Source organism: Chiroxiphia lanceolata, chromosome 5, assembly GCF_009829145.1.
Source record: "Chiroxiphia lanceolata isolate bChiLan1 chromosome 5, bChiLan1.pri, whole genome shotgun sequence".
Classification (NCBI taxonomy): Eukaryota; Metazoa; Chordata; class Aves; order Passeriformes; family Pipridae; genus Chiroxiphia; species Chiroxiphia lanceolata.
The window spans coordinates 41,323,084-41,346,697 of record NC_045641.1 but is presented as its reverse complement, the minus strand read 5'-3'; the positions used below and the strand labels follow the sequence as shown (position 1 = coordinate 41,346,697).

Below are 23,614 nucleotides of genomic sequence, written 5' to 3'. Positions count from 1 at the left end.
CAAGATGGGGAGACCTATTACTTTATAACCCCATGAATTGTATATTTCAATGCAAAGCGACTAGTAAAAGACTGTCAAGTATATAGGCATTAATATAGTAAAGAACTTCAGTTTGACAACTCACACCCTCACAGCAGCTTGAACTCTGGGTGTGCTACAACATACCTCAGGGAAATATCCTGGGGTAAAATGCAGGCACAGAATTTACCGCAAGACACATGGTTCCAAAACCAGCCACACACACTGAACATTTAGAATTTAAATTACAATAGGGCAGACCTCCTCTGCCTACCTTCTAGAGGCATCTTCAGCACATCAATCTCTTTTACACACATGCCTGTCTCCTGGAGTCCTTTATCTCCTGTTGGAATCTGGATGAAGACATATCAAGGAGCTCTTTGATAAAATCAAACAGTTTGGTGCTGGTTGGGTGGATTTCTGGGCTTGGTTTTAACCGTGATATTCCACAATAAAGGGCTTGGCTGACCCGTATCTACAGACAAGTTTTATTTTCCTGGTACCAGTGTTAACTCTTAAAGATCTTTATAATGGACAACATCCAGTGCCTCAGCGTTCTTTTTTTCCCTCCTCCACTAAGTAATTATGTCACCTTAAAACCACTGCAAACATCAACCTAAAGAGACTATTTCCAATGAAAAGTATTTTTCAGTGCTTTATTCATACACTGGAACTCCATGCTGGGTTTTTTAGTACCAAAGTAAATAACCATTACCAGCTTCAATAGTTGCTGAGAAAACGTTAAGAACTATTTTAAACAGCATCAACTGCAAAATATTCCTGCATAGAAATTGGAGGCTGGATGCTGAAAAAGGCACTCCTGATGCATCACAACACTAGAAGTCTATGCACTTAGCCAGGCACCACCTCCTAAAGAAAAGTACCCAACTGACAGAGCATCCAACTCCGAGCTACATTCCTTTGTATCAGAGGGAGAGAAAATTCTTAGAAAAGCAGTTAAAAACTAAAGTTACACTTACTCAGAGCAGGTAACCAAGCAATTGGAAATGCTGTGTACAGAAATGAAATGGTATTTCTAAGTTGGGACTGCAGATAAACACATACAGTGTATCTTTTATTTAAGTATTTGAGAGTGTTCAAAGACTGACTTCCCACCTAAGCACTGGGGGCAGGTCATTTTACAGTGATGACGGGGAAGTCTAGAGTCTGGTTCCTGGGCCCAGCACCAGTTATTAACTGCTATATATAAAAAGCCACAAAGGTAGGAAGAAAAGACAGGACAGAGATCTAGGAAGGTTTAGGCTGCTGCTGAGTGGGTGTGTTTCAATGACCATTTTGGTCACTGAATCATGACCCTGTTTCAAGAGCTCAAGTATTTTTTTTAAGTACACAAATTACCAAGCTGCTTGGAAATAGCATCCAGGCACTGGCAAAGATGCTACCAATTACTATAGTTCTGCTACCACTTACCGCGTTGTTCCTCTGAACTCGTACTGGACTAGCTGACTAAAACACGCAGCAGTTAAAATTATACAATCCTCTCATTAGCAAAATAGCCTAGAGTACTGCTAAGTGCAGAAATAAGTACCCTGGGAACAGGATGCTAAATTCAGAAAAACCTGTCCTCCCCTGAACCACAAGGTCAGAGGTCAGGGCACACTTTTCTGGGTCTACTGACAGGTTGGTGAATAACAGGGGATGCCACAGACCAGTCCAGTCATCTGAAAGTAATGGTTTGTACCATCATGTGGAAAATCCTGGTTCAATTACCTGTCAGTCTCTGGCTTTCTGGGCCAGCTGGGACTAGGAGTGCTCCTGAGGCCAATGCGCTTAAATCCTGCGGAGAAGGAAATGATCTCAGGCAGTCAGTGACCCCTGCAAATAAATTAAGGAGCCTTTGTGGCAGACTAATGAGAAGCCTATCCAGCTCTCTGCTGGAAGACAGAGGCCAAAAAAGATGTGGTCTCAAATTTTAGGTATACAACAAAATACTACTATTTAATATAATGATAGTATATATACCCACACGTGTTTTTAGAGGTTACACTGATTCTTAACAGTTTTTGAAGAACCAATGTGGGCCATTTGAGTAAACCACTGGACAAAAAAAGATATAGAAGACAAAACACCTTAAGCTAAAAGCACAATAATTCTAAAACAAAGAGCAATTAAAAAGATGAAGGGATGAAGAAAATAAGGGGCATGAAGACAGTAAATGAGTATTATATCCCTCCAACTGAAACCTCCCACTATTCTGGAAAAACCTCCTCATGAAGCCGCTAGGACAACGAAGGCTAACAGAGTAATTCACAGTGTCCTAGGGAACACAGGGATTAGTATTCAAGGAAGCCACTTTTACTTTTTCTCTCTCTCAAAGCTTAATGAGGCCAGGAAAGGCCAGTGTGGTAAAGCATCATCAACGAGCCATCCCCAGTTACAGAGGCTGGCTGACAACATTTCATCAGCTTCAACAGTCTGATTTACCGATTTTCTTTTTCCTTGAAGTGAAACAGAGATTGATAGATTACTTGATCCTTGGCTGCTGCCCCAGTGATCCAGCTTGTTTCTTTGTTTCGCAACAAGCTGTCATACACAAACAGCAGCAACCCTGTGCTAGCCTGAAGCATCCTCTGAAGACGAAGCCAAGGGCATGTCGCTGCCTTCGAAGATGTCTGTTATAAGCTATTCACAGGTCTGCAAAATATTTCAGCTGTCTTGAAGTAACAAACTGAGCAGTAGTGTTGACATGCTAAGTAATATTTAGGATGCCATTCCAAAAAACACCACCTTCTGACTCTTGAAGTTTCATTTAACAACGGGCTAGCCTTTGGGGAAAAATGGTTAGTATGGAGCTCTGCAGAGGGTGAAACTGGGAAAGAAACTGCACCCTCTTAGTGGGGAAGGACTGCCTGTGCAAACAATAACACAAATATGTCAAGTCTGGAGGACTATCCTGAGACTGTAAGCATACGACCTAAGAACCTGATCTATAGATGTGAAATTCTACTGCCATCCTGACTTAAAAAACCTGCCCACAGAGCAAGCTCCCACCCTAAATGAAGATAAGGAGAGTTTATACGATGAATCACGCCAAGCAGGACAGCAGACGGAGTTCAAAGGTTGCCAAGCCCAAAGGCATAGGCTTCCACAGACAAGAGAAATTCCCAAATTTATTTAAAAGTCTGAGGGCCAAAGAACAAAGAACTTTGAGCATAAGTTCAGGTCTCCAGATAAAAGAAACAACCATTTCAACAAAAATTAGAGTTAAAAGAACATTGAGGGAAATGGACAGTTTAAAAAGGTTTCTTTTTCAAAAAGAAGACAGTTAACCCAAAAGCTGAGTAAAGCCTATAAAATATTTAGAAATAAAAATTTTAAAAAGCTAACCTAAAACACTAGTGCAAAGAACAGATTCACTTTTACATAAGTAACAATAACAATAAGCATCTCTGTCTTCTCATTTACTCTGTTTCCAACTGTATATTTGGAGCACCTTTCACCCCAGGTTGGCAGCAGGCTTGCATCTACAGCTTCAGCATTAAATATTTCAGCTAAAGAAAGAAATTCCATAAACAAAGAGCAAAGTCTGATTCAGTCAACTTCACAGAAAAAATTTTTAAAAGGTCCTAGCAGCCAACAACAAGGGAAGAGCAAACTTCCAGATGAGAGAAGTAAAGGAGCTCTAATTCATCACTCTTGCAGCTATCAGATGGTTAACAAATTGAGATGAGATACTTTGGAGCCTTTTCAGCGACTTTCACTCTGGCAAACTTTAAGGATTCAGAAGTGCAGCTGGAATACATATGGGAGATGCTGGAGAAAGCTGATCGTTTCAATTTGTAACTCCATTGTGTGCTGGAAGAACTTCCTGCAGATGAGGCACATCCCATCAGTGACTCAGGGAGACTCTCCGTCTGCTAACAGTCATGAATTTATTCTCTGAACCAGCTACCAGAAGTGACATGCTTTATGTTAGTGTTATATGTGCAACAAGAAAGCCTGTGGGGGTATAATTTCTTTTTTGCTTCCAAAAATCTCTATACTATAACATCTCAAAAGAAAAAAAAAATTTAAAAAAAAAATAAAAAAAAATTTTTATGAAAATAAGATTTCACATTTTTCATATTTTTATCAAAGTCTTTCACTTAACACAACTTTTTACGCACAAACCTTTTTAAAATCAAAATCCAAACATATTTTCAGGTTACGTTCAGCATTTATAAATGAAACTAGTATCATATTAATAGATTGTTATTGTGCCAGGTTCATCCCATTAGTTACTGGTTCACTTGGTTAATACTCAACTACAACACCTGAAAACTACACAGCCCAAGTTACTTCGGCATCTTCTTCAGGTTACCTTTTTTCTTCATGAATACGTTAAAAAGCCACTGTTTCATATACAAATTATCTTTATGGTGGTTTGAAATTAGCACGCAGAAGATAGAATAGAGGGGACAAAGGGAAAACACTACAGAGAACACACACAAGTCCCTGTCTTCCCAAACCAACCTCATTGTTGGAATTCAGTTTTCAGCCACCTGCAAACTGAAGCTACTAAAAGCTACTGGAGAGGTGCACTTGGAGCTGAAAAATTGAAAGTAGATGACAAAAAGGGGCCATAAAAATCAGAGATGTAAATTAATAATCAAATATACACACACAAGGAGACAGATGGCGAGCAATTTTCCCCAGCGTACTTACACTTGTTCTTCTAGTGCGCGTATTTGGGTCACTTGCTAGATTAAATCTCATGTGGCAGACCCGATAGAGGTACCCTCAAATGTGTATGGGCTCGGCCTGGTTTTAAATTTTGCATGTCTGACACCACAGTATGAAAACATTTATCATGATTTCTTCAACGCAGTTTGGAATATTGCCCAGTGACTTTGAAACAAGGCTGATGGATATTTTCTACCATCAGCAAGGCTGCCTCATTCAGGCCAGCTAAATAAAATGCAGTACAAGCTAGAGAAAGTTGGTCTGCACTACAAAATCTCATGGAAGAGACCTACATGGACACAGACATGTCTGTACGCGTTTTCCAGAGCACAAGTTTTGTCCATGTGTCCTTGAGAAAATACATCACTTGAGGTTAAAGGTTCTTACTCTTCTTAAAATATGCCTTTCTTCTGACATTTAGGAGAAGAAAGGAACACCTCAATGGATGAGTTGCTTTTGACATGTTCACTTTAACAATGCATGACCTCAGATACGCAGAACACTAAATCTTCCACACTCCAGTTATAACGTGACAGTGACCTGTCTGAGTTAGCACAGGTCACATGAAGGACTACAGCTTCAATGTAAGGCACCTGCAGATCAAATTGCTTATTGGGAGGGGGAGAGGGGCAGAGGAGGCTTAAATGGCCAGGAAAAAAAATAATGCAGATGTGTAAGCCTAATTGCAGCAATGGGTTTCCCTCCTGTAGTACTGGTAGATATTAGCATGAAACACAAACTATGTGTGCAGAGATTAGCCCCCCTTAATCTGCCAAAAATCTGGATTTAACACGGTGCAACAAGCAAGATCTTCAACGCATCTGCAGGAATGGCAACTGCATTTCTCCCTACCCCATTACCATTTCCAAGATGATTTTGCTCAGCAATAAACAAACCTTTATTATCAAGCAATGTGAGCTACTCTGGCATTACATCAACATCTAAATATTTCCACCACCTCTTCCCTCATTATCTCTTCTTTTGGGTTACTGCACGCTGCATTCAGCTTCAAATAAAAAAAAAAATAAGTAAAAAGAGGGAAAAATACATCTATCTGCTCCTAGATGAACAAGGGGGTTCGTAGTTCACATGTAACTAGGAAATATCACAGCTGTCTGTGAGAATTATAGAAGCAGGGACCAGGATGGCAAAAGCTTGTGTTTTCTAGGTCTACACCTACATGGAAGCAAAAAAAAAAAAAAGCAGTGCTTCTTTACACTGGCTCTCGAGTTTAAAGACTGTCATTTTCATTCAAAGTAATCAGTAAGTCAGTTGATCAAAAATATCACGTTTGTACTGATTATGCATGTGCCATATATCTGCTTAGTCTGAAAGAAACAACAAGTTAGGCAGACTAATGACCAAAAGTAAGAACATGTACATTTGCTCACTCAACTTCCCCAGGCTTTAAATTCATTCAATTTCAGTTTAATTGGGTGAAGGGTGGGAAATAAAATCATGACTCCTTTGATATAGAGTCATAAAGCCCAGACTACAAGCAAGTTTGTTATGTCACTGTCCATACAGTCTTTGGTTTGGTGCCACGTTGCTGCTAAAATATTAAGTTTTACCATTGGGAAATTGATTTTGCTATAAGAAGTTTTATGATGCCACTTAATCTTGCCCAACCTACGTAAAAAAATACAGAAAGCAATTACAGACAGCCTTTATGTAGTAAGCTTGATCACTATATCAAAAAGAGAACAGTCTGATGTAATTTCAATATGATGGCAAAGGAAGCAGAAAAAGCCATGGCAACATGCTGCCCTCCTGAAACAAGACATTGCAGGTTCCCAGCTTAAATGCAAAATCTTTATTCACTTAAAGTTAGTAGCATGATCCATCTCCCTCATGAAGGGCTGTGTCCTGCAGCTCCAGCACCAACCTCCTTTTCTAGTGTTATGTTTCAAGCGGGCTCCTGCAGGGCAGCAAGATCCTGTGATTACAGCTGAAAGAATACTTCGGGTCTGAGAGCCTGCCTCTTTGAATAGATAAACCTTTCTAGTTCAACAATTACTAGCACGAAACAGCCATTTCTGCCTTGTCCCTTCCAGTGCTGCAATTGAAAAATATCCTAATTAGATGACCCCCACATACAGAAATGCCATTAACTGGCTTTCAAAGCACTCTAGTGAATGCCTAAATCTTAGCTACAATGACAGTACTTTATTTAGCTAGGAGGTAAACACATAAACAAAACAGTATTTTAGAACACCTTCTAAATAGCCTGGGATTAGTACTAGCAAAGACAGTGTGAGATTACCTTTTCCACCCTCTCTGAGATTACACTCAAATGCTGTTTTTTTCTAACTGCATTAAAGCACACTCAGGAAAGATCAAGAGTAACCTTGACCTCCACATCAACAGCACCAGGTTGTACTTCGAATTGCTTTCCATGCCTAACCAATTTGAACGGGCCTACAGGACAGGCTTATAAGCATGTCCTTAAACAACCCAGTTTTGCCCAAACATTGCAACATACGCTATACAGGGTTATATATTTATATATGTTATATAGGGTTATGTAAATATTCCACAACTCCTGAAGTTTCTAACTATAACAAGGTGTTTAAAACAGTATCAGTGTGTCAAAGCATTCACTACTTTCTATTTATCCAACTCAGACCTCCCATTACAGAGTAACAGCTAATTTTTTTCTTTTATTGTTTGTGAATGAAGTCTCAAAACTTTAAAATAGGTTTAAGAAAAATTATCGTAGGAAATTGGAAGACTCAAAGAAACCTAAAACCACTTAATTGCTCACAAGGCTTCAAGTGTATGTAAATGACCTGAAGGGCTGAAGGCTGAATTGCCACATTCTGCAGCCAACTCTGTTTCCAGCCAGAGACCTAGACCAGGACTAACACTTGGCATTTGCTTCCAGTATAATAGATTTAATAGTAGCAAGCCTTGAAAATAGGGGGGAGTATTCTGGAAGCGGTGACAGATCCTTAAATACGGCAGGTGCACTGTAATATCGCTTAAGGGAGGAAAATTCCAAGTTTAGTAACTAATCTACTCCAGGACAGGCAACTTGTTTCCCAAGGCAAATGCCTAATTAAGGACAGATCTGACCCTTTCGCATCCCATCAGCGCGCCGGGAAGTTCAGCTTATCCGACAAACATCTTCCTGCTCAGGCACATACCCAATCCCATCTCACCGTGATACCTCGCGTCCCCCCTCTCACATCAAAGGCTCCAAGGCATCGACCCTGCGGACAGCTGCTTGGAGTTCGCGGGCATCGGGAACCTGCACCGCGCCGCAGGGACCCTCCGCTTTACACACCCCACCCAGGGGCACTCAGTCACTCCCTCGCACACACAGACACCCCTTACGGGTGGCCAGCTCCCGGAGGACTCCAGACGCGCTGCCGGGACGGGACGGGACGGGACGGGGCAGGGCGAGCCGCGCCGAGCCCCCGCTCGCCCGCCTGCACCCGGGGCCATAGAGAGAGGCTGATGAAAAGCTGTCAAAGTCAATCCCTGCTCACTTTTTGGATGGTTTAATTCCAATGGAGCATGAATCACCCCAGGACGGTTAATAAGTTTAGCCAGGCGTGCTGTTCTCCCTAATACATTATAATTATGCATCTGTTTTAAACGCTATCAGATTAAGTCACCGGAAAAGGCACAAAGCGGTATTTCCCCAGCCTGCGAACAGCGCCTTCCCGCAGCTCTGGTGGACAGGTACGGCCAGGAGAGGAGCAGGTGGGGAGCCCAGCCCCAGCCAGCCCCGCGCCGGTCCCGCCGGCGGGGCTGCGCTCCCGGGAGCAGCCGGGCAGCGGGGGTGACTCCCCGCGCGGGGCTCGGTCCCGGGGGAGCGCCGCGACGGGACGGGAGGCGGCCGCGCGCCCCGCTGGCATCGCGCATCAGGGATCAGCCCGGGACATGCCGAGTTAGAGCGGCGGGTCCCTTCCCGCTGCTTGGGGCTGGAAAGGACCGAGTCCAAGCTGTCAAAGCCCCGGGAGCGGCGGGTGCCGCCGCGGCCACCCAGAGCCCAGGAGCCACCGGGACCCTCCGGCGCCACCCCGGCCACCCCGAGGGGGGCGGTCAAAACCCCGCTCCCAGCAGGTGGGCAGCCCCCGCCCGCCAGCCCACCCACCCAGCCCCGCCGCTCCCCGCCCTACCTGTCATCGTAGCAGAAGTCGGCGCCCAGGGTGTTGAGGTACAGGGCGAGCCCTAGGGCGCTGCTCAACAACTCCGCGATCATCTCTCCGCCTGCCGCCGCCGCTCTCGCACCGAGGCAGCCCCCTGCCCTGCCTGGCCTCCCGCGCCAGCCCCGCCGCGCCACCCCCGCGCCCCCCGGCACCACGGGGCGCTGCTCCGCGCTCCGCCGGCCGCCGCAGCCTGACGGCGTCCCCCCGCTCCGCCGCCCCTACCCCATGGCAGCGGGGCGAGCGGCGGGGAGAGCGCAGATGGGCTGAGTGGAGCGGGGCACGTCTCCAGCTCCCGCCCTCCTCCCGCGGCGCCACGGCACTGCCGCGGCTCCGGCTCCGGCCCGCACCCCTCTCGCTACCGAGCCAGGCGCCGCCGCCGAGGCTCTGAGAGCGCCCGCGTGGGGCGCCCCGGGCTCCCACCGCGCCTGCGCGCGGGCCCGCCCCTCGCCCGCCCCTCCGCGCCCCGCCCCGCGGCCCCCGCGCCCGGGCCGTGCTCAGGCGGCCCCGCGGCAGCGCGCGCGCTGGGTCCGGCGGGGCGGGCGGGGACGGGCGAGCACCGCTGCCGCCGGTAATCGCCGAGCGCTACCGTCCTCGAGGGGCTGTTTTATTTCCCCTTTTCTCCTTTCAACGTTTTCCTTTTTCTGTTTTCTCTATGACTTCAGTCGTTTTTCTCTCTTTTCAGTTGCTTTTTCTTTATTGTCATTTTTCTTTTTTCTTACTTTCTTTTCCTTTCTTTCCCCTTTTCCTCTGTTCCCCTTTTCTCTTCTTCCCTTTCCTATCTTTCTTTTCCTTGTTTTCCTGTTCCCCTTTTCCCCCTTTTCTTCTTTTTACTTAACCCCCAAAAATAGATCAGATTAGTTAGAAAGAGAGGGCCCTTACCACTGTGGATGGGATGCCAGAGCAGGGGATTCCACGCTCCCAACTTGTCCACAGCCTCGTATTTCCCTCTCTACTGGTGTGAACATCCACGGGGAGCCCTTAGCTGAGCTTCCAGTTAAGCAAAACCGAAGGAAAACCACTGATACTTGGCAGACAGGGGCTGGAAACAATGGCACCCCAAAGCAAAGGAGCGCTGCAAGCTCCCTCAGGACAGCCCCACATTGGGGTGCTGCCTGCGCAAGGCGAGTTGAGCATAGCTTGAGCTGCACACTGCAAGTGGGACAGATAAATAGACCGTGAAGGAAACCCAGCCGGGGGAAATAATGCACTGAAAACGTCTTTTGGAATTCATGGGATATAGAGGCATGAAGTTATGGAATGGATTTGGGTCCATCAAGCTGATTACTTATTTTTTATAGAGAGTTTTTAAAATGTTGCCTCTTTTCGCTGCTAGCCAGCCCTTTTGTGTAACGATTTTCTCATGACTTCCATCAAGTTGCACATCATGCTGTCTCTGAAGAATAGGAGTCTGTACATCAAGCTGTGTCTAATAAATTGAGGACCTTTTAACAAGTTTTCTTTCTCCCCATGTGATTATTTAATTCTGTTCTTTACAACCTCAAAATATATGAAGTGCATTAAGACCTTTTTCAAGCAATGCTTGAAGTGCTCCTGTAAAGTCTGCCCCAAGTGTCACAAACATCTCAGCTGCTTCTACTTAGATTCAGGGAGTGTGTTATCTCCATCAGTGACAGTAATTGCAGACATGGGGGGAGGGTGCATTTCGTTGAGAATATTAAAGCTTTGAGGGACCTTATTGAACCCATTAGCAGATTACATTGATCTGGCATTAAACTTTTCAGCCTGAAGCACAGAACATAGTAACCTAGGTTTTAAAGAGTTGGTACTCTTTTTCAGAAGACCTGTGATTCTTTCTTTAAAATGCCAGTTCTCAATGTGATTATGGACCTACTGCTAAATCCCAGTCATCATGACTTAGTCCTTCTTGCTGCAGTGAAATTGCTGAGCTTACACACTAGATTTGCACAGCTCTTTCTCTGGAACATCCTAATAAACTCTGCATAAAAAGCAGTGTAATTGCTGCTGAGTCACTACGGCAGAAGTCTCTTGTTATCCATCAAAAGCATATATATTTTTTCTTCAAAGAGGCAGAACTACTGACTGGGCTAGATGTGAGCTGGCAGAAAAGCTTTAGAAACAAAGAAATCCTCCAGGAAAAAAAAGTTTAACAAAGCCTGACATTGTCTAAGAAAAGCAAATGTCAAGAAAGGGTAGGATGAAGTATATAGACTGTGTAGAAAGTACCTGCTCCCCAGGATATCCCAAGTGCTCCAGGGTAGCTGGAGATAGTATTAGGGCTTCATCAGCCTATCCAAGTGGATTTAGCTACACTGACAAGAATCCATGAAGTCTATCTTGCAGAGATGTTTCTCTGTATAAACAAAGGGTAAGTTTCCTCCCAATGGGCAAGAGCTTTCTCTGATGGAGATAACCTGCTTTATAGAAAGAAATAGATGGCAATGTATGCATGCACCACCCTACCTGTCAGCTCTGGGACTCTGCAAGTCAGGCCAAGCTGGGGGCAGCAGCCAGAAAGAGCCAGTGCAGAAAACTGGAGACAAGTTCAACATAAAAATTATTGTCCTTGTTAAGCAAACGACACTGCAGAAGAAAACAAGAGGGTAGAAATCAAATCATGATAGAACAATTCCTTCTTTTCCTTAGTTAATTAAAAGTATTAAATGCATGGAGTTATGAAAGACTTTATAATTTACTATAGCATCCACAGATATAAGATAACATTCTGATTCATAGCAGATTTACAGTGTGATGTACAGTAATCACAAGGTGTCAGAAGAGATAATTTAGAAGTTCAGATCTGGCACTAAGCAGACATTTTGAAAACAGCCTTCACTTCCAGAAAGTCACACACTGGTATCAGGGAAAAGGGAAGATGTGTAGGGTTGTAACCGCACGTAATAATAACAATAACTGTAAAGATAACTAGAGTTATGCAGTCTAACAGCTGAGCTATTGTGCATAGCTTAGTCGACAAATTCACCTTATTTTGCTTTATTGCAAGTATGGCAATCAAAATGATCTGTCTTAATACCAGTTGGGAAATTTCTTCATTAAAGACATTATAGACTCTGAGTCACTGTACTACAGTATACTTCACCTAAACTGCGCCTGAAAGATTAAGTTGTGGCACAGCATGTAGAAATACATGTCTGTCACAGTGACAGATTTGGTTAACCGGTCATTGACTATGAGACTTTAAATGTCAGGGTAATGCATGTGGTACAGATCCCTCAACAGATTAGATTAGACACTTCAATTTCTATACACTGGGTTCATTTGCTGGAGCTTGTAGAAAATGTTTGTGTCAGATTCCTTAAAGCATCTGAGAAGAGAAAGGCTAACCCCTTAAAAGCTGTTGGGGTTTTTGGATATTAAGTGTTACTATAGGAATAATCAAGTGGGATTTTTAATTTTTTTATGCTCAAATACCACCGAATAAGTGTTATAACATATTGTGCCTACTTTTGAACAACCTAAATTACACCCAAAGGTGTGGCTTAATGAACGTCAGGAATGTAAACTTTGGTGCATTTCGAAACACCCATGCAGTTGTTTTTGTTAGCAGTCGAGGATAAGTTGGTGTTATGTAAGGAAGGAAAAAGTGACCTTACTTTATCAGAAGTGAAGAAAGTGGAGTAGAGGAGAATGTTTAACCTACTGCTGCTTTCACAATTAATAACTGATTCATAGAGGTAAAGCTGTCTGATTTTGTGGAGTAAGATCCAAGACGTTGTTTCCCCATCATGATAAAAAGATCATATTAATCCTCAAAGAGACCAGTATTTCTGCTTCCTTATAAGAAATTGCTTTTTTTTGTTATTGTTTTGCTAACATTATGATAATAATAACATCAGCAATGACAGCCAAAGTAAATATAAGTTGCAACTGCAAAACTGTAAAATCTTATGGAAATCTGCTTGAAATAGGACAGTAAAAACTAAACACATGCAGAAAAAAAACAAGAACACATAGGACTTGCATCAGTACTTGAAAGAGGATTTAACCAAACACATTTCCTAAGGACGTACATTTCCAGGAGGCACCAGTTCCTACTTTAGATCAGTCAGTGGAGCTAGAGTATTGCTACAGAACTGGACAGAGAGAGAGAGACAGAGAGAGAGAGAGAGAACCAGTGTATTTTTAGTTTCACCTAATCTAATTATGCAGACTCTCTCTGGGAGGAAAAAAAGATAGTTAAAGGGAAGTTTTTTGTATGGACAAAACATGCAAGAGCATTTGTGTGACTCACAGGTGAGCATATCTCAATGGCAGAGAAAAGGGCAGTTTTTAGTCTCTTCTGAATTTTCAAGGATGATTTTCTTAATATTACTCCATTCTAGACCAATCCTAATCTGCTTTACATATTTATCTCCCTTGTCCTTTGAGATAGCTCAAAGAGAGATCAAAAAGAGTTTTTAATCCTTCTTGTTCAGACCAAGTTGACAGTGTAAACTTACTAATTGCAAATATGTCTATTTGTCATTTCCCAGAACATGAGCCTCCTCACTGTTTTTTCATACTTCATAAAAATAACAATATACCAGTTTTCTTTTTTTGTTGTCGTTGTCCTGTTTATCAAAACAGCTCAAAGGAATACAGATTCTTAAAAGGTGGCTCTGGAAGCAAATTAGAATTAATGTCATTTTACACAAGGGGAAAATGAGGCAACTGGCATTTATATGAGTTTATCCAGATCACATGGGGAACTCTACAGAAGAAGAGGAATCTATCTGAGATCCCATCCATGATTCCAAGTCATTCATCTACTTTCATCATGAGATCATCCTTCCGTTCACAGTAATTGATATTTCCTTAGACAAAACACAATGGAATTATCTCAGGGATTAATTTGGCCTAAGACCTTGATTCTGAGGAAAGTCCTACTTGACAGATGGATGCCTGCAACATAACCAAGAGGTCTGTGGCACACAGCCTGGATTTTGTGCAGGTGGAGGATAGGGAGTATGAGTGGTATATCATATCCTGCTTCTCATCATTTCTTGGCAGCTATATTGCCCAGTAGATGGAAAAGCTTCATCAACAGCTGAAAGTCTGTTCCCTGTCATCTTCCTTCCCATAGAAAGAAGCGAGTCACTGCGTTGTCCATCAGTCCTCTACTTTTCAGGGTACTGACATTTCCCCTGTGCTGCAGATGTTGAAAGGCAGTTTTTTACTCTAGATCTGTCTGTTTCTACTTCATTTGTCCTTCAAATGTACAGCTGGGGATATAGGCTGTGAAAACTGGACAAAAAATGATATATCTCTATGGCAGCAACATCAGACCTTTGTCCCATAGCAGAACAAAAGCAGCCAAAGACGCAAGTGTAATTTCCACCTCAATCCCTGCAGATTTTCTATGGGATAACCTAATTTACTTCTTAACTTCAGTACATTCTTGGCTTCCTGCTGTACAAGCGTGAAGTAAAGCCAGGAAAACCATGATTACTCTTATTTTAGAGGGAACGTGTCAACATTACCAAAACATATCTAACAACAGGAAAAACACAATTCTCAAAAGTTAAATAAACAAGGGGAAATTATTGTAAGGAATAAACCTTTGATTACTTCTAAGCAGATTCAGTTTGATTTTTCGTAAGAATGTGTGAACCAAATAGCTTGTTTTGTACTGCAATGTAGACAAATCCAGAGAGGATAGTCAAGGAGTTCTAGATTGTCAATGAACAATAAAGCAGAAACAGCAACTGAATTAGCAGAACTAAATTGTTTCTTCTCCTCTAATTGCTCAGTTGGAAAAACACCTTCTCTGTATACATGAAATCCTGAATGGAAATCTCAGGTGGCCTCTGCCTCCATACTTTAAAATAAAATTAGCATATGCCAGCAATAAAATCATATTAAATTTAATTTTTAATAGATAGAAGAGATTGCTGCATTTTTAGTGTATTGAAGACATTGCTACTTTGAATTAGAGCTAAGGCCGTTCCTGTTTTTATTTGCAAATATGGTAAAATACAAAACATGAACCACTCAGGGTTTTTTTGTACACAAGTTTTGTAGCAGAAGTTTAATCAGTTCAGTGGAGCATTCATAGCTTTTACTGACTGCAGTGACTCAGGAAATGCAGGTGACCCAGATTCCTCCCCTGCGGTGTCACAGAACTGTATACATTCTATGAACAGTGAGTCAGTTGCTTGGCTACTGGCTATTACATATAGATGCTGAATTCTGGTTACATTGATGTGTGGTGTAGTATTCAATGAAGTGAAGATTATAATCTCTAGTGTACACAAAAATAAAATTATTTGGAGACCCTATTCAGGCACTTTTTTCACTCAGGTACGTTGGCACAGGGGAGAGAATTCCCTGTGTTTTGCAAAGTGGCAGCTTTCTAATTTATTTAATTTCTTTTTTTTTTCCCTAGTAATGTTTGTTTACTTTGTTTGCTTGGGAAAATATACCTAGCTCTAGCTCCCATAAAATTTATCATCACCAAACCAACCCATTTATGTCAAGGTCTTTCCACACTGGTAACAGCAAACTTGGACTTTGATCAATCTCTAGTGACCTTTAAGAGAATTTAGCATCACGAGATTGTTTTTGTTATACTTCATAGGTAAAGTTTATAAAAATAATGTTATCTTTCCCATTTCCATTAGAAATTTTTTGAAAAAAGCAGTGTCCTACTGAATGCATCTCATGGAAAATACTGACTTTCTGTATTAAAGCCTTCATTTACTTTCCTGAATCTGCTAAGGAGTGAAAGTTGGAACCTGCATGGTCAACAAAAGGATTTTCCCATATACTAGCTACCATGTGATTAAATCTGTATTTTGCAGGGCAGGTACATTTTCTGAGATTTTGAATCACGTTTGCAGCTGATATAACTTGTCATAGCTTCACAGAACTGTCATAGTTTCTATCATCTAGTGTCTATTCCTTAATACTTAATACAGAGGGAGGCATGAAAAGAGATAAACAGGCCTAGAGAATGTTCACATTTGAAATTCCTTCCTACCCTATTTTGCACAAGAAAGAGCATTAAATTTGGCTATATAAACAGAACCCAGATTTTAAAATAGCCAGGTTCTCTTACACATCAAGAAGAAAGATATAAACCAGAATTATTGGCTTTCTGTAATATTTTATATTCAGTTTTCTTGTTACATTCATGCCATGTAATTGCAGGCACATGTGTGTACATGCATGGTCCTTGTTGTGCAGGGTTACAGCCAGATTTTTGTTCATGTGCCAGAGCTCTACCGTGGGTTCAGGGAGTTGCTGCCGCACTCTGCTTTACTCTGTGTACAAGAAGAAATGCTCCTTCCTATATCCAAACACATGGTTTGATCCCATTGATGTCCATTTGGCGTCAGGCTGTTATTCACTAACCTTCCACCACAGCTATTAAACACATGCACGTGCAAGGTGGATCTGCTTGGTTGTCTTGTGTTATTAAAGTCCATTGCTGAAATACATATTCCTGCATGATTCCTCCTGGCTCTCCACCCTATTCTGAGCACCCACAACATATAGACCCATCCAAAGAACAGAGCATATTTCAACTGTTCCAGGAAACCGCCTTTTCCGTTACCTCAGAGTTATCCCTCTTTCCCCAGACTCACCCTCAGCACTGCACTGTTGTACGTGTCAGCCTATTTTAGTGAGGGGCTTGGAAGAAACCCACCCATTTTAGAATTCCATTTTGAAAATTTAACTGACTGCAGATTCTTCATTCTTCATATGGTTTGGTCTCAGAGACTTGCCTAATTTGGGCCAATTTGGACAGTTTCCATTAGCAGCAGCAGATGGTAGTTGGATAAAAGGTTCCTGTGACACAATCCTCTATGTGTACAAATAACCCACAAACAACCCACAAAATACTTCTCCCCCCCCATCACAGATGAAATCAGATAAAAAAAAAGTTTCTTTATTTGCAATTCCAACCCTCCTTAAATAAGAATTTCTCTTTAGCTTTGAAAGAGTCCTGACAAAAGTTAGTCATGAATACTATCTGATAAAGAGTGCCCCAGGGCAACACCAGCCAGGCAAAAGGTCTACTAAGCTAGATTCCAAAAATGTTGTTAGCAACTCAAGAGCATTACCAGCAAAAAGAAACTGAGCCATGAGCCTGATTTTGTGAACACGAGCAAATCCTTAGGTCACTTAAGTAATCTTTGCTTTGGTACAGACACGAAAGTTGGCTGTCTCACACAGGCTATCTGTAAATATATCTCCATCTTTGCCATACACTCTATGGGGAGATTGCTATAATGTTATTAATATACAAAAAAAAAAGAGGAATGTCTAACTTTTGCACATATTTGAACTCAGTTTCAGAGAAAATTTCTGGTAGTTTCTATAACATGCATTCTAAAATCAAACCTTCAGTGGCAAAACATATGGAATAATAAATTATTTTTCAGTAGAAATAACAAACTCTTGTCAGAGGGACACATTTATCTGATTCATATTCCCCAGTGTTCACTTTTATTGCAGCTTTTTAAGCCAAATGTTTTAGTTTGAGTTTATAAGTTTTCTGATGGTCAAAGTTTGGCAAAGGATAGACAAAAACACGCATATAGCAGAGAACATGATGGAAAAAAATGGGAGAACAAGACTGGAGTGGGTTTCCTGCAATGCTGAGCTCAGGGTCCACCAGCTGCAGGCAGCTGGGGATGAGGCCAGTACCCATTATATGCAGTGCCCGGTTTCCCAGTTATATTCCTCTTGAGGTACTTCTGGTGTTCCTATCACAGGATCTGGTGCTTCTGGATGGCGTTTAGAGCATTTGGGGAGCTCAGAATTAGAGAAACAGATGTCAAACATCCCTAATTCTCAGTGTAGCCATTAGAAATCATGTTTTCTTAATCCCATTGTCAAAATGGAGACAGGAAGATCTTTCCCACAACTAATGCCTAGCATTTTCCCCAGGCTACTTTCCTTATGAGGTTAAATGCTGAAGTGTTTGGGAAGGTCTACAAAACTTAACAGCAAGCTCAGATGTATATCCTCAGCCAGATATGCACCCATCACCACCAGAAAAAGTACCTACTTGCTGCTGTAGTTTTAGCAGATCTTAAATGCCTAGAGCACTGCACTGCAGCAACAACCTTTTTCTCCTTTACGTGAGGAATAAATATGTGTGGCTGCACAACTTCAGAAAGGAGGAAAACTTACCTAGGTTTGTTTGAAAGAGTTTGAGGAACATAAAAATAGAAAAAACATATTTACAAAAAAATTGTATTTATGTCAAAATTGACCTTTATTCTAAATGAGGAGCAGTGATTACACAGCAGGGACGGCATGGCTGCCCGCCCTTTGCATTAATCCCTTTTGCTGGAAAGGTACAGAGGAGAGCATACAGTGATTAATTCAAAAGCAGTGGGAGGATGGCATTCTAGGAAGGTCACAGAAGTCCCAGGTCTAGAAGTCTCTGGTATTCAGTGCAGGATGATATCACTTCAGCAGTGAGTTACAGTTTTATGCCACATTGTCAAATCTTATTCTGTAAGTATGTAATATAACAGATCAAGAAAGAAGCATGTTATTCTTTCTAAATCAGAGGGATGGAAAGGTAATCATTTCCTCTGTCTGTCTGTCTGTCTTCCTTTCTGATTGCAGTATTCTCTCTCCTCAAATCCTAAGTAAAGCTACAATAAAGCCTATGGTTTATAGTGTCTTCCAAAATGCCTTTGAAGAATTCATGATGATTTGATGGAGTTTACTTTCAGGCAGTATTTTAAGTTAGAGACATTTCATAACAAAAGAAAAAACTGTGTTTGTTAGCAGGTGCGGAGGATAACTGTCTCTTTTCACTTAGAGACACCCCGTCTATTTTCAATCTGCTTTCAAGTTTGTTTGAGCTTATTTTACCAGTGCAGAGACTTAGGAGGCTTTAGAAAGCATATGTTCCCGCAGTTTAGAATATATACTCTTGGGTTTGGGTTTGAGTCCAGTGGAATTTTCAATTGCATTTCTTCCCTTTTGGTGTTCCTCCTGGCCTTAATCTGCATTGATTTTCCTCCTATAAAGCAGAAAAAAATCAATTTTCCATTATGTTTTTTAATCAGTCATAGTAAGATTTAAATGGTCCTGGACATTGCAGGTAAAACAGCTGATAACCAGTTGGGAAGTTATCTCATTTATTGCTCTGAATTGACAGGGGGTTAAATTCTTCCCTTAGCATCGTGGCTGAGGCACGTGGAGCAGTGGTGCCCTGCATCCAAGTACAGTGCTTGCAGAATCTACCCCAGAGAATGTGTCAGGTGAGGTTAGAGACAAGCTACCCATCCTAGGGTAGCTTGCACTGATGACTGAGACACCTAGAAAGAATAAAACAGCCAGAAAGAGGCAGCAGCCTGCTGTCAGAAGACTTTAGGGTTGGGAAATGACTCTCCAGTCTGCGCATTTGTTAATCACTGGCTGGGAGACCTTGATCTGCTGCTGCATTACAGAGACAAGACAAGAAGTGCTGAGACCAAGGCTGCCAGTGCAGTGACTCACCCAGGGCCTGAAGCAGCTTTTCTTAAAATCAATGGGAGCCTTTCAATTGGTTCTACAGCAGATGCTTGTTTAACAGTCGTGATTGTGTGCTGGGAATTATTTGTCCAGTGGAAAGTGCAATGAGAAAACAAACATTCCCATATTCATCATCCTTGCTTGACAAGAAAGGAAAGAACCCCAGTAAAATAATGTGTTTTCAACCTGCAAAAAGACACTTCAGGAGTCTGAAGACTGGAATAAGCAGTACAGAGTTGGGAGACTGCTCTATATAATAACTCTCTGTGGCCACAGCTTCAGTTTCACTACTATGACTCACCCTTGATAGCTCTTAGCTAAGTGCCAGATGCCCTCTTATTGCTCTCAAGCTTCAGTTTGCCAAAACATATAAGCACATGCCTAAACACTTTTCTGAATAACAATGGTCTTCACATATAATTAAAATTCAAAACACACTTAAATGCATTGCTGAATCAGGGCCTTCATGCTCAATATGAGTGATTAAAGGATCATAATCTAATCGTTTTTGCTGACAATGTGACATATTTTTTCACTGTACCTCTGTAAAATTGGGATATAAGCTTAAAATGAAATTAAACTAGCTAAACATTATGATATTAAAAAAACTCTCAAAGTCTAAGTTCAGGTCTCTGCTGGAAGCAAGGGAATTTAATTACCCCATTAATCACACTTTTACACTTCATCACATTTAAGTGTAAAATATTGATCAGTGGTACTTTCCATGTTAGTTGGGGCATTTTACGTATCTTCTGCAGACTCTGTAACCTCTCCACTGTATCCTACCCCTAAGAAGCAGACAGTACTGGGCACTCTTGTGTTGACTGGCATTTACCAGCTCTCAAGGCCATTTTCACAACCACCGCTTTATTTATTTATTTCAAATATCTGAGTGGTGTAGTAGGGATAGTAGGGCAGAAGATCCTAGAAACAATGTGACAAAACAATTAAGAAAAGGCTGCCCTTAGTGGTCGCTCCATCCATATAACTGCTTGATGGCATAGGACTGTGTACTAGTGTCTGTTTCCACCCCACTTTTTTAGTGAAATCCAGCCAGCTTCCATCACTTTTCAGTGTCAGTCTCCTCTCTGACTTGCATACAGATTTTGCTTTGCCTCCACGGTGCTTTGGGTACACTGTAGAGGTATGTGTGAAACACAAAAAGAGTCAAATCCTACCAAGCAGTTTGAGTATAACAGCCATTCCTTTTTTCTTTGGCAAAATACCAAATGCTTCTGCTGCACATGCTGCTGCAACACTAAGTTGCCAGCAGCAGAAAAAAGGCAATGCTTTTCTGTACGGATGTTCTGACAGATCCCACACTGTGGCCTTCCAGCCGCTCAACCTACTCAGTGAAGACAACTAGAAGGTATATCATTAGATTGACTGCACGTACTGGCAACAGCAGTGTTGCCAGTGTCTTACAACTAAGACTTGTAAAACAAGGTTACATATTTCATGTTTTCCTCTATTTTGCAGTATGTTAGATTTTATCAAAAAAGCCTGTGACACTCATATGTGCTATAAGTTTACATTGTACTTATCCACCTAGTGATTCCTTCCATTCAGTCTCATGTTAGACCACTCCAGTCCATTGGCATCTCAGTAAGGGTAACTTTTTCCTCAGGTAATGGGTTTTCAGGCTCACCTGTAGTCTTGTGCAGTTGGACCACTCTGGTTCATGGCCACTGGGACCCTTAGATTTCCTTATTCATCACTGGGGGAAGGTGCTCCAGGTGGGAGCATCTACAGATACCAATAAATTTCTGACATAATCCCAAAGACTCTAGTTTTTCTTAAAAGACAGAGGGCACTTAGCCAGCTGCTCTCCTTCATAAGGTCATTTGCAGGACAAGTTGCTTTCAGCCTCCGCCTGATCTTACAGACCACTTTGTGTGATGGTCGGCTGTGGAATGGGTATTTCTGTCTAGCTCCAACTTTCCTTCCTGCTGTTCTGCTTTCCCCCTCCTGCATACGCTCCCCCCGAGATGCTGCTTTCATTACTGGCATCTATCCTGATCCATCCTTGAGCAGACAGAGCCAGGGTCGCCCACACAATTCCTGGTGCTGTGTGAGGAAGTGTCTGGATCCCTCCTGGACATTACTGGGCCATCACATTGATTTTCCACTCTCAGGCACTTCTTCCTCTCTGCCAGTAAGCACACTTTGTGGTTTCCTGTATTTGGCCATCGGTCTGTATCACATGAAGTCTTGCTATTGTTTTGTTGCTTGTTTTAAGACCTTCTGCTAGGATGCACTTTTATCACACCCAGATTTTGTTGACACTCTTTCAAGACTACTCATATGATCCTAAACCATAACAAATCATCCCCCCAGGCTTTGTTCGTGGTTCTTACCTCATGCTTCCTTCTCTCGTATTCCTCTCCCTCCATCAGGAAGCTAAAATGACCTGCCATGAAACTCTTTAATTCATTTACTTGAATCCAGCTTTGTTATCCCCTAGTTCTGCACCAGCTACTGGATAGGCTGAGGGTAGCACAGGCACAGACCAGACTGTCTCTGTGCGATAGCAATCCCAAATGACAGAACTTCATTTTTCAGGTTAAAATTAATCTCACTCTTCCATGGTTTCCCCAAGCAGAACCATATGACTTGTGGTTGCTTTCCAGCATAGTTCAGAGAATACTTGTAGTCTTAGCCAGTCCAATGAAACTAGGTCATTCTTAACTGACATGTCCTGTCTGACTTGCAGGCTAAATGGCTTCTTCAGCTACATTACACGGAGGGACCTTATCTTCTTGAAATCACTCTAAGAACTGATTGGCAAAAGTATTTCAGCTTCCTTCTTCACTTTTGGGATGGGTTAATAGTGCAGGCTTTTTACTCCTGGGCCCTGTACAGCAGATTATTCTGTGACACTCAGACCATCACAGAATACACACATATTAAAAAATATATTAAAACTCATAAAAATATGTATGAAAATACATGTATTTTCTGATACTGTGACACCTCACCTCCCATTGCACACTGATCCTGTCCTACCTAGTTTGGGATGTCCTTTCACAGGACTGCAAGAACTGTTCTCAGACCATTACACCAGCACTATAAAATGGTTAGAGGAAGTGGGGAAGCAGATGATAGTGATGCAGACAGAGAAAAATTGCATACTCCAGTGCCAGACGTAAACTGTCACAGGTCAGTGCTTCCACTAGGATATGCCTAGGCATCCCTTGCTGCTCAGAACAGTGCAGCATTGTTCCCTTTTATCTCCTTCCTTTAGCTGATTCATCAAAATGTCACTATCTTCCAAAGTGAGCTGCTCTTGTAAAGTTATAGTCACTCTAATATTAACCTCGTCACAGTTACTCACAAAAAAAAGCATCTTTTCTGGGTTGCATTCCCTAAACACTCTTCATTCCCTCATAAACAGTAATGCTGAAAAAGAAAATATGTAACTTTTTAAAATGCATTTTACTTGAGCTCAGCTTAAGGCGATTATTTTACAGCCAAGAAAAAGCACCAGCTCCCAGGTCTGCTGCTCCTCAGGAAAGTCTGACAGACAGCAGCACTTTTGAGTTTTAGCCACCAAGTTCTTCAGCTGTCAGTTAGAGGAAAGAAGTTTGACATGGATCTGTTTCTCTCTATCTTCAGCTTTCAACTGTGGAAGTGTAAGTACAGGCACAATGGCTAAAGAAAAGTGGCTCTTGCAAGATATGGACATTGTGAGGCCTAGGCTCTCCTTTCTGTTTTCCAATGTGTACGGTGTGTGCACATCCCCCTTACACCAAAACACCACAGACATAATATCTGTGCATTTAATATGTGAGGATTGACAAAAACCAACCCAAACCAATTGTCTTGGGTTGTGCTTTTCATGATGATTATCAAGGCAAAAACCAAGAAAGGAGTTGAACATTGAAGCATGGGTTTAAGAAGCTTTATGGTTCTCTGGAGCATGGCAGAAATATGCGACCAGTTCTGCCTTTCCTGGAGTTAGTCTATATCTAGCAAAACCTTACTGATAAGTGTCCAGCCTGGCAACTCACTTTCTCTATTAAAAAGCAAATAGCTGGAATATCTTCTCTTGTACACCCAGATCTACTGGCAGTAATGAAAGACACCATGTTTTCCAAGGATTGTTGTGCATTCCATTATTATTATTATTATTACTATTATCATTATTGGTTATTATTAATTACCATGTAGGGTCTATATTATACTTAATATATATTAGACATAATAACTTGTACTTACATATTGATTTTCATCTAATATCTTCAAGTTTTTTATAATTCTAAGTCCATTTTACTGCATTGGTTCCAAGTCAGTTA

The 23,614-nt window shown here is 41.9% G+C and overlaps 1 protein-coding gene across 3 annotated transcripts in view; it reads right to left on the bottom strand.

Moving 5' to 3' along the window:
- Positions 1–8,955, bottom strand: part of TMTC2 (transmembrane O-mannosyltransferase targeting cadherins 2) — a 249,533-nt gene extending 240,578 nt beyond the window's left edge. For 2 of the 3 annotated variants that reach the window (XM_032688843.1, XM_032688844.1), the window contains exon 1: positions 8,829–8,955. In XM_032688843.1, the coding sequence (XP_032544734.1) occupies positions 8,829–8,911 (83 nt within the window). In that variant the 5' untranslated portion in view covers positions 8,912–8,955. The remainder of the gene's footprint in view (positions 1–8,828) is intronic. The other variant, XM_032688846.1, reaches the window with a different exon arrangement.
- Positions 8,956–23,614: the final 14,659 nt, after the last annotated feature.